General features: G+C 36.5%; 1 protein-coding gene across 2 annotated transcripts; it reads left to right on the forward strand.

Annotated features, from left to right (window-relative positions):
• Nucleotides 1–695: 695 nt before the first annotated feature.
• LOC132033728 (putative protease Do-like 14) lies at nt 696–15,073 on the forward strand. 2 transcript variants are annotated; one of them, XM_059423778.1, is made up of 11 exons: nt 697–845; nt 934–1,033; nt 1,114–1,224; nt 1,459–1,641; nt 1,929–2,053; nt 2,615–2,826; nt 3,063–3,144; nt 7,857–7,999; nt 8,384–8,504; nt 13,344–13,436; nt 14,751–15,073. In XM_059423778.1, the coding sequence occupies exons 1-11, from the start codon at nt 831–833 to the stop codon at nt 14,865–14,867; spliced, it is 1,302 nt and encodes a 433-aa protein (XP_059279761.1). In that variant the 5' UTR covers nt 697–830; the 3' UTR covers nt 14,868–15,073. The 2 variants fall into 2 exon arrangements, with proteins under 2 accessions (XP_059279769.1, XP_059279761.1); XM_059423786.1 differs by lacking the exon at nt 1,114–1,224 and having other exon boundaries at nt 696–845; nt 934–1,049.
• Nucleotides 15,074–15,935: the final 862 nt, after the last annotated feature.

Here is a 15,935-nt window from a genome sequence, read left to right on the forward strand (position 1 = left end):
TTAAATTCGGAGTGTTACTTTTGGGAGTACGTGTTGGGAGGTGGGGTAGGCTGCGGGTGGGGAGGTTAGGGTAAGAAAAAAAATTATAATTTTTTTATAAAAGCAGAAAAATATATAAGATAGAAAATTCGGGGGGTGGGGGGCTTGGTTTAAAAAAACCTAAAATAAAACTTTAAAAAACTTTTTTTAAAAAATTAAATTGTTTTTGGAGGATGGTGTAAAAGACCCAAAAAAAAAAAAAACTTTTAAAAACTTTTTAATTTGTATATTTTTGGAAGGGTGGGGTGCGTGGGTTGGGTGGTGTGTTGCAAGAATTGTTTTTCAATTTTCATAAAAGTAAAATAAAGTATATGAAAAGGAAAATTTGAAGGGCGGGGAAGGTAAAGTGGGTGGTTTGGGGTGGGGCCTGGGGGAGGTGGGGTTGGGTTTGTGGGGATGGGGGTGGAGTTGGGGGTGGTGGTAGGCGTGGGCTGTGGGGCGTGCGGGGGTGGGTTGGGAAATGCATTGGTGTGTTTTTATTTATTCGAAAAATGTTCCCTCAAATTCTTATGGAAAATATTTTCTTCTATTTTGAGGAAAACATTTTTCAAGATCCTGAGAGCAACCAAATAAGACAAAATGGGAAAACAATTTCGGAAAACATATTCAGTCGTACCAAACACACCCTAAATGAAGCTAAAAATGCCACTGATGGGACCATCTTCATGCTTCTAAAAAAAAAAAAAAAAAAAAAAAGGGAGTGGGTCGACGTAAACTATATATAGGGAAGAAATCAGGGGTTTTAGAGTAAGAGTGTTGAGCATCCCAATATTTGATTGAAGGAGTGTATCATGAAACGTTTTCTGGTATGATCACTTGCCCAATTCCTCATTTAAATTTATAATACATCATTTGCCGTTACAATCATTTTCTATCTTTTTAACTGTTGTGCAGAGGAAATTATTAAACTCGGATGAAAAACCCTTAATTCCTGTATTAGCTTTGGCTGCAGCTGGATCAGCCCTACTTTCTACTAGCAATGAAACTAGTTCAAGTGAGCCATTTTAATAGTAAGAATTTTGCTGAGCATAACTTTTAATTAAGAATTCTGATAAACCCTTCATTCATTTCCAGGAACATCAATTTTAGTTTCGGTACCCAAAACCTTAAAAGATTCTTTCACATTACGTTGGAAAGACAGTCTTCTTCGTCCTGCTTTTCTTTCGCCCGACCAATCTCAACTTTGTAAGTTGTCATAAATAAAATTTGTTTACCCATCTCTAATTTTTATTTATCTTGCTATTTTGCTGTCGGTATTTTCCTTTATATCATGCTTTGATTACACTTGTTTGAGCTGAGGGTTAAGGTTTGCGTACATCCTAACCTACGCAGACGCCACTCGTGGGATTACATTGGGTATGTTGTTGTTGTAGTTTCCGCTATTATTATTAAAGTTCAAGTGTTACCACTTAATTGTAGGTATTTTCCCATTATCTTTTGTTAGAAGTGGTTTGGACTCACCTGGGAATGTGAAGGAAGACAGTTCTGGGGAAGATGGAGATGGTGAAAAACATAAATGTTGTAATTGCTTTGGACGAGATACTATTGCCAATGCAGCTGCCACGGCTGGTCCTGCTGTTGTTAATATCTCTGTTTCAAGGGGTATTTGCTTCTTAATCCTCCATTTCAATTTATATCATATTAGGACGTCCTATGATGTTGACATAAACCATTTTTATACAACTTTTTAAAATCGAAGTTATTAAAGTAATCAAATTTTAACTTTGATATAATATGTTGTCTATCAGACTAAGTTTTAACGATATCTTGTATATTCGTCTACAATCATATTTTGTATAATAGAACCGTGCAAAATGTGATGGACAGACTATATGAATATGTGGATTGCCTGCAGCATGCTATAATGTATATTGTTGGTCCACGTTTAGGCTTTCACGGATTGAGCACCGGAAGGAGTATAGGATCAGGAACTATAATAGATGCTGATGGCACTATTTTGACTTGTGCTCATGTGGTTGATTTTCAAGGCTTGAGTATTTCATCAAAAGGAAAGGTCAGTGGTTGTAAAGTATTTTTGCAGGCACCTTTAGCATCATTCCTGTCATATTACCACATCACTGTTACATTCAATTAGTTCTGTCCAATTACGCTTATGTTAGAAATGGTTGTGTTTGTGTTTAGCTTTCTGATCAGAATGAACTCTTTTCTCTCATATTTTCATCAAGTAGACTTTGATATAGGTTATACTTGCTACTTTCTGCTTCAAAGTGTGCATGGAACTTTGTACTATTGATTCACACTTCTTCAACTGAAACTACTTTTATATTCTTGCTGCGTATTCTAGTCCCGATTCCTAGGACTAAGAATAGGTGTGCAGGTCGATTTTGGACTGTGTTCCCTTCCTCTGTTTTTTTGGTGGTAATTAGTGTATTTGATGTTCTGTCTTGGACCTTGATATTCGAAGGATGATTTTTTTATTTTTTTTATTTTTTTTAATTCTTTTGGAGTAATATGCATGGTTCATTATGTTAAAGTCTTGTCCATATCAATCTCGATATTATCTGTATCCTTTTGCTGTTGTCCTTTTTCACTTGTGTACAAGTCAATTTTGTAGGTTGATGTGACTTTGCAAGATGGCCGTGTATTTGAGGGCACAGTGGTCAATGCGGATTTGCATTCTGATATTGCAATTGTAAAGATAAAATCTAGAACTCCACTTCCAACTGCAAAACTTGGCACTTCAAACAAGCTTCGCCCTGGGGATTGGGTGGTGGCTATGGGTTGCCCCCTCTCCCTTCAAAATACAATTACAGCTGGCATTGTGAGGTAACATGAACAGAATGCAACATGGAGTTTCTTATATTTCATTTAGTACTGGTGTGAACCTATTTGGTCCATAAATTCTATCATAAATCTAAGTTTTTATGGGCATGTTGAATAAAATAACTGGAGAAACGTGCACTGCTGTCAGACCTAATTATCTTTACTTTGAGTTGATGTTGCATAAACAAAAAATCTTTATTGATCTTTCTAATCATTTGATCTTTTTCTGTTCCATGTAGCTGTGTCGATCGTAAAAGTAGTGATCTTGGACTTGGAGGCATGCGGCGAGAGTATCTACAGACTGATTGTGCTATTAATGCTGTAAGTTACTCAATTCATGTATTTATTTGTTTATTTCTAATGTTCCTTGCTTTTTTCGATTTCCTTTTTAGACGTTTCTTAAATTCAAACCATCTCTTAGTTTTTCCATGAGTAGCACATCAAACTTTGTTTGAGCTTTTCAAGCCATTATTATCAACAACTGCTGTCGCCATACGTTAGAGTGCATAATGTTCTTTAAAAGGAGATTGGGTGTCAATAAAATTTGTGTATCTCGAATTCTCTTCCTTTCCTTTTCACAGCAAGAAGCTTCAGTAGAGAATTGTGGCCTTAGTCATACCACCTCAACAACCTACCTTCTCATCAGGTTTAGCACATGGGATTACTAATTATCTATATAGTCCTCTTCCCTAAATTTAGTAGATTTTGTTTTTTGTAATTCTATATGAACTGCAGGGTTTGAGGGATATACAATTGCATAATGCTAAAGCCAATCAGATAAGTAACATAGCTAGGGTTGGGCATAAAATACCGAAAACCGAATTACCGAACCGAACCGGGTATTTCGGTATTTCGGTTTTCGGGAATAAAATTAAAATATTCGGTATTTGGTATTTGGATTTCGGTATTCGGTTGAGCTAATTATACCGTTCGGTAATACCGAATACCGAAATAAATACTAAATAAAGGCCCATTAGACTAAATTAATAGTCCAGCCCAATATGCGTCAATAGCAATCAGTTCAGCCCATTACCTAAAATCCATAATCTTTTGACTTTCAAGAACATTTGTCATCTTTTTCACTCCAGTCTCCACCGACCACCGCCTCTCTCACAAGTCACACCAACACTAGTGAGCACCCACCCCCCACCCCCACCGCCTCTGTCCCTTACCATCTAGCTTTATTCTCGAAATATATGTTCCTCTGAAATCAAGCAATCAATTTTCAAGGTACTGTAACTTGTCACCTTTTTTGTATTCCTTAAGTAGATATTTTTATTTCAGTTGCTTTTAAATGATTTTAGTTCCCTTGGCTTGTCCAATATTTGTGAGTATATTAGTATAATGAATATAGTTCTGCTGTATATGGTCTGAATGGAGCCGAACAGAAATTCTGGAAAAGACATTGTGGAGTGTCTACTGAATTGGTTTAATGCAATTTAAGTACACATATCCTAAAGGGTATTATTCACTTCTTTGCTCTTTTTCTTTGTAATGTTCAGTTAATGTGATTTCATGGGCTTCATTGATTTGGGAATTTTGATCATTTCTTAGTTTTTTCCTTGACTGAAGTTCACCAATTCTTGAAGGGATTTGTTGTATCATTTTTCTTCTAGCATATCATCTATCTGTGCTTGTTATCTAACCATTGATGTAATACAGTGAACTCAACTTAATATGGTATTACCGAATACCGTAACGAACCGAAGTTTGGTTTACCGATTACCGAATTACCGAACCGAAGTTTGAAAATTCGGTATTTGGTATCTACTTTCAGTTACCAATTACCGAGCCCGAACTTCGAAAATACCCGAACTGAATACCAAACGCCCATCCCTAAACATAGCTTTACATTGGTCTAATTCACGTAAACCCTTAGCACCCTGTGCCCTGTAGTGTTGATTGTCCCCTTTTACGTGGATTTCTTGAGAAATGGTAATTGTAATATAATATGGTTATGGTACAAGGAGGTGCTGTCAAAAATATTTACAAGATACCAACAAAATATCCCTCCCTATCCTTAAAGGGATTATATGAGTTCTATCAATACATTTTTTATTGAAATAGGAAGTGATATATCACTACTTCAGCATCATTTACAAAATTTTGTTTACACCAAAAAAGAAACAAAAGTAAACAGTTCTTGATCTTCTGAATAGAGTTTCCTTCATCTTCAAAACACCTAGCATTTCGCTTCCTCCACACTGTCCACCCTATGCAAGTTGGAATTGTTTACCACCATTTTCTTTGATTCAAATTCTTATCTCTGATGCTCCAACATTTCAGTAGCTCGTAAGTATACCCTGGCATGCTCCATTTTAGTCCCACCATATTAAGAAAGAGTTGCCATAGCTGATCCGTAAGATGACAGTGCAAAAATAATTGATTGATACTCAAGCTTACGTGGATGTACAGCTTCTTAAAAACAATACTTCTGGTTATTTAATGTCTTTTTGCAGAAGACAATCACCAGTTGAGAGATTTAGGCACTTAAAGAACTTTAGTACTACTTCCTCTGGATCAATCATGACGTCCAAAAGCGACATAATCTGCAGCCATATCTGATTAGAATTTGGAATGAAGTCTGGGCTAGTAATGACTAAGACACCGAAGGTGTTTCTTTCACATGACTCTGCATGACTAATTCATGCAATTGTGCAAGTTTGTCAAATGTGTATTGCTGAGAAGAACATTTGGGCATGCAGAACTTTCCATCATCAGGTGCAGTTTGATGTTTTTTAGAATTTAGTACTCCCATTCCATTTTATGTGATAGTGTTTGACATGGATTTTAGGATGTTACTTTGACTTATATATTATATACTTATATATATATATATATATAAGTATTGTAAAAAATATTAAAGGAACAATTGATTAGATTAGTAGAGAACATTACATCAAAGTTTAAAATTTGAATAATTGTATGAATTTGGATTCTTGAAAGTTGTATTGAACCATATTATTAGTGGAATAGTGTCAAACATTTTGGAATGTCCCAAAATAGAAAGAGTATCATATAAATTGGAACCGGGGAGTAAAATGTAGCTGCTCCAATTATATTATCTAGCTGTGAATTTAAGAATGAGGATAACTCGGATTTATATTAAGTATCCTTAATAATCCTAACTTAATTTTTTATAAATCAAATGTATTTTACCGATATGCACCAAGGTAATGTCATAAAAGAAGTTGTACTACAAGATTGCATTAATACTCCAAAAAAACTTGCTTGGACTCTGGAAAAATGTTGCTGCACTGTGTCGGATCCTCCAAAATATATTACTTTTGGATGATCCAACACGCACCCGTCAACATTTTTGAAGAGTCCAAATAACATAGCAAAATATTCCACCATGTATCAAAATGTTATATCATGTTTACCCCTAAAAAGTAAATGAAATAAGATTTCTTTTGAGTTTTTGTACAGAATTCTCAAGTCCTTTAGAAGTTCTTCTATTCCTCTCTTTCATATTATCCAAAGAATAAATAAGGATACATAATTACATAATGGGGTGCTGTTCCATATCTTTCTTCTTCTTGCATCCAATTTGCTTATCTTGCAGCTTACATATGTCTCTTTTAAATACTTCAGACTTACTATCTGTATAGTTAAATTTCAGTGGCTTAAATTTTTTGGTGACAAAGAGTTGAGACATTGATATATAGTCTTTAATTCCAGGAAATGAAATCTGAGTATCTGCTAAAGATTTCCTTCAAATTTATTTGTGCCTATTAAGATAAGGTGCAACAGTAAAGGACAGAGACAATAAACAAATGCTCCCTCTACCCAGAACACAACATATAACTCTCCTTTTTGGGTTATCTAAATATATTTCTATTTTCCAAGAGAAAGAACTTTGTTCTTACGCTTTTGCATATTTTATGACTCATACTGCCTAAAAGGTAAATGTAAACCATTTATGTACTAAAAAAAATTCAATTTATCAAGAACTACTTTATATCTGCTCATGATGTTCCTCACATTTGAATATGATAAACTTCCACTCTTGCTTTAACAGCCCTGGGCTATAACTAAGATGCCAGATTTGGGTTTTGGGGCTAGAAGCAGTTTTCTCGAATCTGCCAGAAAACATGTGGTCTCCAAAATTGCTGCTCTGAAAGTCCCCTTGAATAAAAAACTGTTGCTTATTTGCACACCATTCTTTCTTACCAGTTAATTGCGATTAATCTTAGTTGTTATTGTTGCACGTAGATTGTTTGTTTTTATCTAATGTTTGTCAGATGCTTTAGTTTGGTTAGAAACCTGTGTTGAATAATTGGGAGATTTAAAGAATCTTAATTTGAAATAAAAACTCCCAATTTGCCTTAAACCACTGTATATTCAACATTGGAATGAGGGGTCCGAACAGAGTTGAATGGACATTGAGGATTTGTATATTCAATCCAACTAGTTTGGGATTGAAATAGTAATTGTTAATAGCTTGATGCCTTTTGAGACTAAGAGGCAATGGGTCGTACTGGTCTACTTACAGTTGCATAAGGGAAGGAGAAAATCACTGGTTGATATGAAAGCTTTGGGGCATTGAATTTTGTACCTGCTTAAGAAAAAGGAGATAGTATTGTTACTTTCTTATTTCTAAAAAAAGACAGGCATAGGAGCAATATATCAGGAGGGAGCAGAAAAAGTTGATTGTTGACGAGTGTGTGGAATGGCATTGTAAGTCAGTTTGTCCATTAACGTTATTTCTATTAAAAAAATAGGTCAGTTTGTCCATTAATGTCAGAATTTCTTCATTATAATTGGGCTAATTTCCTGCATAATGCAATCCCGTGAAGTATGTAAGTTAGTCAAACAGCTGTTTGACAGCTCAAACAGTAGAAAAATGTTCTAATTCTCGTAATGCCTGCATGGATCTATGAGAATCTTGAGAAGCATGTCTTGCTTTATTATCTCTTCCACATCGACTAGATTATGATCAAAAGGTTCCTCCTTTAAGCTTCAGTTTTCAATATATGACGCTGCCTATTTTGTTGACATGTACAGCATAATTTTGTCTTCCGCCAATGTAGGGAAATTCTGGAGGACCTCTTGTAAATGTCGATGGAGAAGTAATCGGAGTTAGTATCATGAAAGTATTGGCAGCTGATGGTTTGGGCTTTGCTGTACCAATTGACTCTGTTATCAAGATTATAGACCACTTCAAGAAAAGGGGGTATGTATTAGAACGCTATAGATCTATTGAAAAATCCAAATGCAAACACAGAGTCTCTGTCACTGTATTGAGCGGATATTTGCAGATTTCTTTAGCATTTCTACCATAATAATTTTAGACATCTCTTTCCTCACTCATGCATGCCTTTCATTCTTTTTTTTTTAATCTCTATCGCCTTTCAAGGACACTCTTCTTGTCTCACAAACATTTACTAATTGGATAAGAACCAATAAGTTCTGTTTCCTTGTAATCATTCTTCTTGTGTAGTCATTTAAGAAATATTCCTTCCTTTTCTAATATCAGTGGTCTTTGAGACTTCCTTATTGGATTGATTTAGAGACTTTTCTTTAAAACATTTTAGTAATGGATTTTGATCTTACACAGGAGAGTTATTCGACCTTGGTTGGGTTTGAAAATGCTCGATCTAAACGACATAGTTGTTGCACAGCTTCAGGAAAGAGATCCATCTTTTCCAAAAGTCAACAAGGGAGTTCTTGTATCAATGGTATGATATCTTGTGTTTTTCCACTTCTGCTCTTATTTATATGACTGTCAACGTACATAAATAATAGAAATCACACGCAAATTTTAACAATGTCTTGAAGCAAAAGGATCACTATCTTTTAATTTATTTTTTCTGTTAATGAGTGTCCATCTGGTTTGAAATGGCAAATATCGATGCTGCCACGTGCTATGTGGGGACAACTTGTAGTTTAGCATAGTTGGATCTGGGCAGCTGACAATATGACAGCTTTGTTGCTTCGCGAACTTTGTAGATTGTTCTTTTCTGGTGCAGGATTAGGTTCACTTTTACAGATCCTTAGGCCAGATATTATGTGCCCTGTGCAAGGGCAACTCTGGTAGTTGTCACACCCCTTTGCAACCCTGTTTATAAAAGGTTAAAGATTCTTTCCATTTAAAGTGACGGTTTCGAATAGAGATTATTTATTTGACGGAGTCACCACGAATTGAGTTTTGGTATTCCAAGTCACTTGAATCCCTAATTAGAAGGATAGTTTGACTCCTTAAATTATGGTCCGCATATTAGAAATCCAGGTAAGGAATTATGTCGATCGGAGAAGTTGTTAAGCACCCCTCTAGTCCCGGGGTTGTTTGCGTGGTTTTTTAGGTGAACTTCCAGTGCGTTTAGTCGGGCTCCATGGTGTTTAAGGTGGCTCAAAGAGGAGGGAGTTCGCCGGTGGTGGTGCTCGAGGATCTCTGTATTTGAGATGATCGAATCTGTGGGTTTGCCGGTGAAGCTGCCGGCATTGTGAGATCTGCTGCTGCTTTTATCAGTTTCTAGGTTTTTTTTCTAGTCTAGGTTTAGGTGGCATCTAGGTCTAGGTCCCTCAGGGTCTTTTTTATCAGTGCGTATTTATATGGAATGTGTGTGTGCTCTTTTTCCTTTTTTTTTTTTTGTTCTCTTTTTCTTTTAAGAAATATAGTGAGTTGGGGAGCAAGATTTGGATATTCTTATCCCCAAATGGAATATGCGTTGAATCGGACGAGGAAGAATATTTCAAATGGCAAGCTCTTATTATTATTATTTTTTTTTTTGAGAATGGTAACAGTTAATCTATGTATCCACAGATAAACTACATCCAAATGTGTAGTCCCCTTTCAAAAAGTTACATCTCACAGCTTGTTCCTTACATGATCTTCCTTTTACAGTAAGTCCAAAACATCAAAAATATCTTCTATTTGCACTAAAACTACCTGTTTACACCAAAAGTAAAAAAGACTTAAACAATTCATCTTGAACTTCTGTAGACCATACTGTTTGCTCTCAAAGCACCTCTGATTCCTTTCATTCCACACAGTCCACCATATGCATGATGGGACAATCTTCCATCTCTCCTCCTCCTTTGTTGCATTTCCATCCCTATTCCAACTGTTTAGAACTCCTTTAATGTTCCCAGGTTTCACCCACTTGATCTTCCTCAGGCTGATGAACATCTTCCATAGTTCTGCCCATTTGCAGTGTAAAAAGAGATGGTTGATTATCTCATTTTGTTCCCTACATAAGAAACACCTTGAGCATAGATGGAAACCTCTTTTGTTCAAGTTGTCATGAGTCAGCACTGCTTCTTTTGCCAAAAGCCAGTTGAAACAGTCACTTTGTACGGAACTTTTGTCCTCCAGATCATCTTCCAGGGCCACGAGGATCCTCCTGCATAGTTGAGGTGTTCAAATCCTTATATGCTGAATTAATTGAGAAAATTCCTTTGCTGTCCTTTGCCACTCTATTGTGTCTCTTTCTCCTGTCAAGTTGTTGAAATTGGCCATTGTATTATGAAATGTTGCTATCCTCTCTATCTCCCAATCATTCAAGTTTCTTCTCAGATTCAAGTTCCATCCATCCAGTCCATATCTCAGCAACCGTAGCTTGTTGCAATTGACAAAGAACAAATAGATCAGGGTACAACTATTTCAGGCTTGTACTGTCAATCCACTTATCATTCCAAAATGAAGCCTTTAACCCATTCCCAACTTTACATCTGATCCTTGCTAGCATGATAGGCCACAAGTTCCTGATTGCTTTCCAAACAGTGCAACTGGATGGTATAGTTACCATGTTTGTTGTCCAGTTATCTTCCCTTCCATATTTAGCAATGATGACATCTATCCAGAGCATGTTCTCTTCTGTAGCAAATTTCCATAACCATTTCATCATTAGGTTTGGTTCTGGCTCTTCATGTCTCTAATACCCACTCCTGCCTTCTTGCTAATTGTCAATTCTTCCCACTTGACTAGATGTATCTTTTTCTTGTCTTCAGTGCCTTGCCAGAGAAAGATCCTTCTAAGTGTGTCAATCCTTGTAATCACATTAACAGGTGTTGGAAAGATGGACATCATGTAAGATGATAAAGCATCTAGCACACTGTTGACCATAGTCAGTCTACCCCCAAGAGAAAGGTACTGACTTTTCCAGTTAGACATTCTTTTCTCACATTTTTCTAAAACCCCATTCCATATCCCTTTGGATTTGCTTTTAGCTCCCAATGGCATGCCCAAATATATGGTTGGGAGCTAATGGCAAGCTCTTATTGGTCACGATCTTTTTGGTTCTCTAATTTTCTTTTGTAATAACTGTAGACACATAAATTTTAGTGGATTAAATTCATACAAAATTTGGATTTTGTTCTTTATATTGGTCGAATAATTAATTTGGACTTTACAAATTAAATTAGTCCATGTTATTATTTTTCAAGCCCAAAGTCCATCTCATCCGAAGGCCCAAACTCTTGCCACGTGTCAAGTGACGTGGCATCCAGTCAAATTCAAGACCAACAAGATGATGCCACATGCTCAAGTGATGTGGCAATGTGGGTCAAATGGAAGAACCAATTAAAAATCGCCAAGTGTCCAAATGACATGTCTTGGCCAATCATAAGCAACCTTATCACATAATATTTGTGATTAGCTTGATGATTTATGTAAACCAATTAGAATGAGGCAAGAGAGTTCATCTACACTTGGATTGCCTACTCCCTACAACTATAAATAGTGGGTTTACATAACTTTCTAGGGACATTCAGCAAGCATTGGAGAAAGCAGCAACATCAACTATATAGTTCCCGAGTGTTCAACGGAGTTCTTCTCGGAGATCAATCGAAACGACGAAGTACTGCTCGACATTCCTAGTGGTCGAAATACATCTCTAGGAGGTCCAAATCATCCTGCAATTCGAGAAATACGCTACCGAAGGCCCTCGAATCACGGAGACATTTAGGAGAGAAGAATCAAGAGAACAACGGAATTGTACTCACATGATTCATAAATAAAATTACATTTTTCTTTTATTTTTATTGGAGTTAATTTTCGGCACTTGAAAATTTGTTGCAAACAATAACCAAAATAAAATGTTAGCTAAATATTTCTAAACTAGAAAAATATAAGAAAATATAAATAATTAAACTAAGAAAAAATTCAGAAGTCATTTAAAAGCTAGATTAAAAGGGAATCTATTTTTTTGCAATTTTTCTTTTTTTACAAATGAAAAGCAAAAATTCATATTCTAAAATGAGACTCTTTTTTGCGGTTTTCAATTTTCTCAAATCAAACCGATTAAAAATGAAATAAAAGTCAAAAAGTAAACTTAGACTTAAAAGAAACATTTAATGCTAAAAATGATGTAAAACTTCAAGTTCGAGGCGCGCGCAAGCTGACCCGGACATCACGGTTATAAAAAAAATGATCTTCAAGTTCAGTCAAAAATTTGTGTTCATAATATTGAATGCTAAGATTGTTGTAGATCTTTATTTTCAACAAAAGGGGAAGAAATGTAACATTTCATGTGTCATGGACTCGACTAATTTAATGAGAGCTTTACCATGTTAACTTGTTTCATCGGCTCTGAAAAGTCTTTCTATCTCGTCAACAGCAGCGGATTTTGACTTTCGGGTCGAGCTCGAGCACGGGGCTTGCCTAGTGCGGATTATCTCTTCTGTGTGGTTTGTGGGCTATTGCACAGGAGTGGGATTTACCCTGTGCGCACCCAAAGGGTAGCGGCTATGGGTTACCTTGTCATAAAAAACAAGTCTTTCTATCTCTACCTCCACGAGGGAGGGGTAAGGTCTGTGGGAGTACACTGGGTATGTTGTTTTGTTGCTTGTTTATCATTTGATTTGTGGCATTTGCCAGAGACTATTCAGATTCACATGTGTGGCAGCATAAACATAAGCATTCATCCTTTAGTAAAGTTTTGGCTTGTTCTATTTTTTAATCAAACCTAGAATCAGCTTCCTACCTGGAACTTCTATGAATGCTGCTACAGAGATGGATTTTAGGCGTGTTTAAATATAGCATCAGCTCTGTCACCACAAATTTTTGTTGATTGATCAATTATATCAGGCACTGCCCTTTTTCAATGACAACAAATTTCATTTTGTCTTGTTTCTGCTCATATTCTAGTACCTGTCTGAACAAATCTCCATGTTACTTAAAACCGTGAGGAGCACCAGGTGGGAGGTACATGTGTTCGCCATTTGTTTGTGTATGGGGTTTGAATCGTGACATTGAACTTCATGTTAATATTTTTCATGGATTCAAGGTACTACTGCTTCAGCACATATCTTAAGACTTTAGATATTCATCCTTTTGACGCTTCGGTGTTATCAAGAGACCAATAATTTTCGCTGTAATTTTACTATCTAAGATGGATGTTAATGTAGTGAAATAGCTAGACATACATGTTCGTCCTTTTCTGATATGCACATAACTTATTGTTTCTCTTTGGACCTTTGCATGTTCGTCCGTTTAATGTGCTTTTGAGACGGTAAGCATTTCTTCCTTTTTTTTTTTTTTTTTTTTTGGCTGATGAAGTAAGCATTTCTTTTCACAGGTGACTCCAGGGTCTCCTGCTGATCGTGCTGGATTTCACCCTAGCGACGTGGTGGTTGAATTTGATGGAAAGCCCGTTGGGACTATAAACGAGGTAAAATCACCTTAAGAGCCACAATGTTAATGATTTCCGGGAGGAGGGACCAAAAGGACAAAATGAAAAGAATAAAATATAGATAATCTTACACCTGTCGAGCAGGTGATCCACAAGTATCAAAGTGTTATTTTTTGTAGTACCTTCTTTGGAGGTTCATTTTACTGGTTAATAACAGATGGCATTTGATTGTCTCCTCCAAGTTATTCTGCAGTAAAAACCTGATTTCACTGAGCTGACTACTTGCTATATGCCGTAATAATCCCTGGTCTGAATTTGTAGCCATTACCTTCTTATTTCACTCACTGGCACTTTGAGCTTCTTTCTTTAGGATTTTGTTTCATGTTAAGATAACTCTACCCTTTCTTCCTCTTTGTTAGTATTTGTTCCACCCTAGCATGCACAAACCTCCTTTGGAATTGTCTCATACGCAAACACCAAATAAATAGAAATCACCTAGTACTCGAACAAGGCAATGGTGAGGTGCTTTTGGTACTGCTTTCTGTTTCTTTTTGGGGTTTGTGGGGGGGGGGGTTAGGTGGGTTGAATGTGGCGTTGTGATGCGGGGGGGCAGTAGGCTCAGGAAAACGGGATGAGAGTTAGGTGTCAATGTCCTTGTGTCAGAGCGGTTGTGCAGCAGCATAGAGGAAGATGATGAGATTGTTGTAATTCCATCTCGTGTCCAGCAGATTTTTCATACTGACAACTATTCTTTGATGAAAAATCTAATTCCAACAAATTGAAACTCCAAAAGTGGTTGCATAGCCTTCTGTTTCTTCCTTATTGGTGTTGGGTCGAAGGAGTAAATGAGCAGGTATTGATAAAGTATTTTGATTGTTGCAGTGCAGATGTCATGGTTACTCTGGCAAAAATATTGTAGTTGAAACTCTGAAAAACAAAATGATGAATATTTGTTTGACGGATGAGAAATTAAGACATTCATGTAAAGTGCAAATTTTGAAACCCAAGTGATGCTGTACAATGAATATTATGCTGTAGAATGAATTTTACCTGCAAGATATTTCTACTTTTAACTGGTTGATTGACTCGTATGATATTACTGGCATTACTCTTTAGTAAGCAGTACGGGCAGCCCGTTGCACTAAGCTCCCGCTATGCGCGGGGTCTGGGGAAGGGACGGACCCCAAGGGTCTATTGTACGCAGCCTTACCTTGCATTTCTGCAAGAGGCTGTTTCCACGGCTCGAACCCGTGTCCTCCTGGTCACATGGCAGCAACTTTACCAGTTACGCCAAGGCTCCCTTTCACTCTTTAGTAAGCAGTAGTGACTTTTTATTCTCTGATTTTGCTACAGATAATTGATATAATGGGTGACAACATTGGGAAACAATTGAAAGCAGTGGTGAAAAGAGCCAATGATGTTACTGCTACGTTGACTGTGATTCCTGAGGAAGCTAATCCTGACATGTGAAATATCCATTTTGATTTTGTTCCTAGAATTTTTTCTCTTAAGTTCCAACCACTTGAACCTCACTGGCCTGCTTACCTCATTCTTTTGAGATTCAGAACCAATTCCATGTGTATCAATTTCTGAAGTACATATTTTTCTACTATGTATACTTGTACTGTGACAATGGTTTTTCTTTCTTCTGCTAATGTTGCGTTATGCCACATCTATATCTATATATCTATATGAAGCAGCGGCAAAAAAGAACCAGGAATTAGATTCTCTTTTCTCCTTTTTTGCAATTTTGCTTTCATTTCCCCTTTGTGTTACTCAAAGAAAATACAATAAAACCTAAAAAGGCTCGTCTGTGAAACATGGTAATCGGGGTATCATTATTTTCTCCTCCAGGTTTTCGCTTAATCTTCGAGTCAATGAATTTGTCAGTGATGATTTTCTGTTTTTATCTCTTTACAGTTTTTGTTAGTTCCGTCAGTCTATAAACATCAGTGTCGTTTCACAATATCTGTAACCAAGGCAAATACTTTGACTCTCTCCAGGTGGATTCTCAAGAAACTAAACCAAAAAATGAAGTCCACTCTATTTTACGCTCATGGAGTTCAGTAATGAGTAGTTCCATAGAAAACCTTCAAGCTCAACCCTTTTTAAATTAAGTCGTTCTTTGCATTTGTACGGAGACTAAATCTTGTACTTTTCGCCAAAAAAGAAGAAGAGAGAGAGACCTACAATTGTCCAAGTACAATAGAATTGGACTTCACAGATTAAACAACATACTGGGAAGTTAACTTCACAAATTCCTTTTCGATTTTAGTTTTAATAGTAAACGTTTTAAAAAGGCATAATACATAGATAGACACTTTAACTTAGCCTCAATTAGCAACTAAACACTCTAATTTTGAGAATGCACATCTAAACGGTAAAGGGATTTGATCGTTCCCTTCGCATTATAGTCATTTATGATTTTGTTCTGCTCACTGGATTGGCTTTAGTGATATAACCAGACCATTGTACTTGGCTTGTCCGGCAAAGGGTAGAGATCATTTTATGTTGTTCCCATTTTGTTTTGTTCCATTT

This window comes from Lycium ferocissimum, chromosome 2 (genome assembly GCF_029784015.1).
Source record: "Lycium ferocissimum isolate CSIRO_LF1 chromosome 2, AGI_CSIRO_Lferr_CH_V1, whole genome shotgun sequence".
Taxonomy (NCBI): domain Eukaryota; kingdom Viridiplantae; phylum Streptophyta; class Magnoliopsida; order Solanales; family Solanaceae; genus Lycium; species Lycium ferocissimum.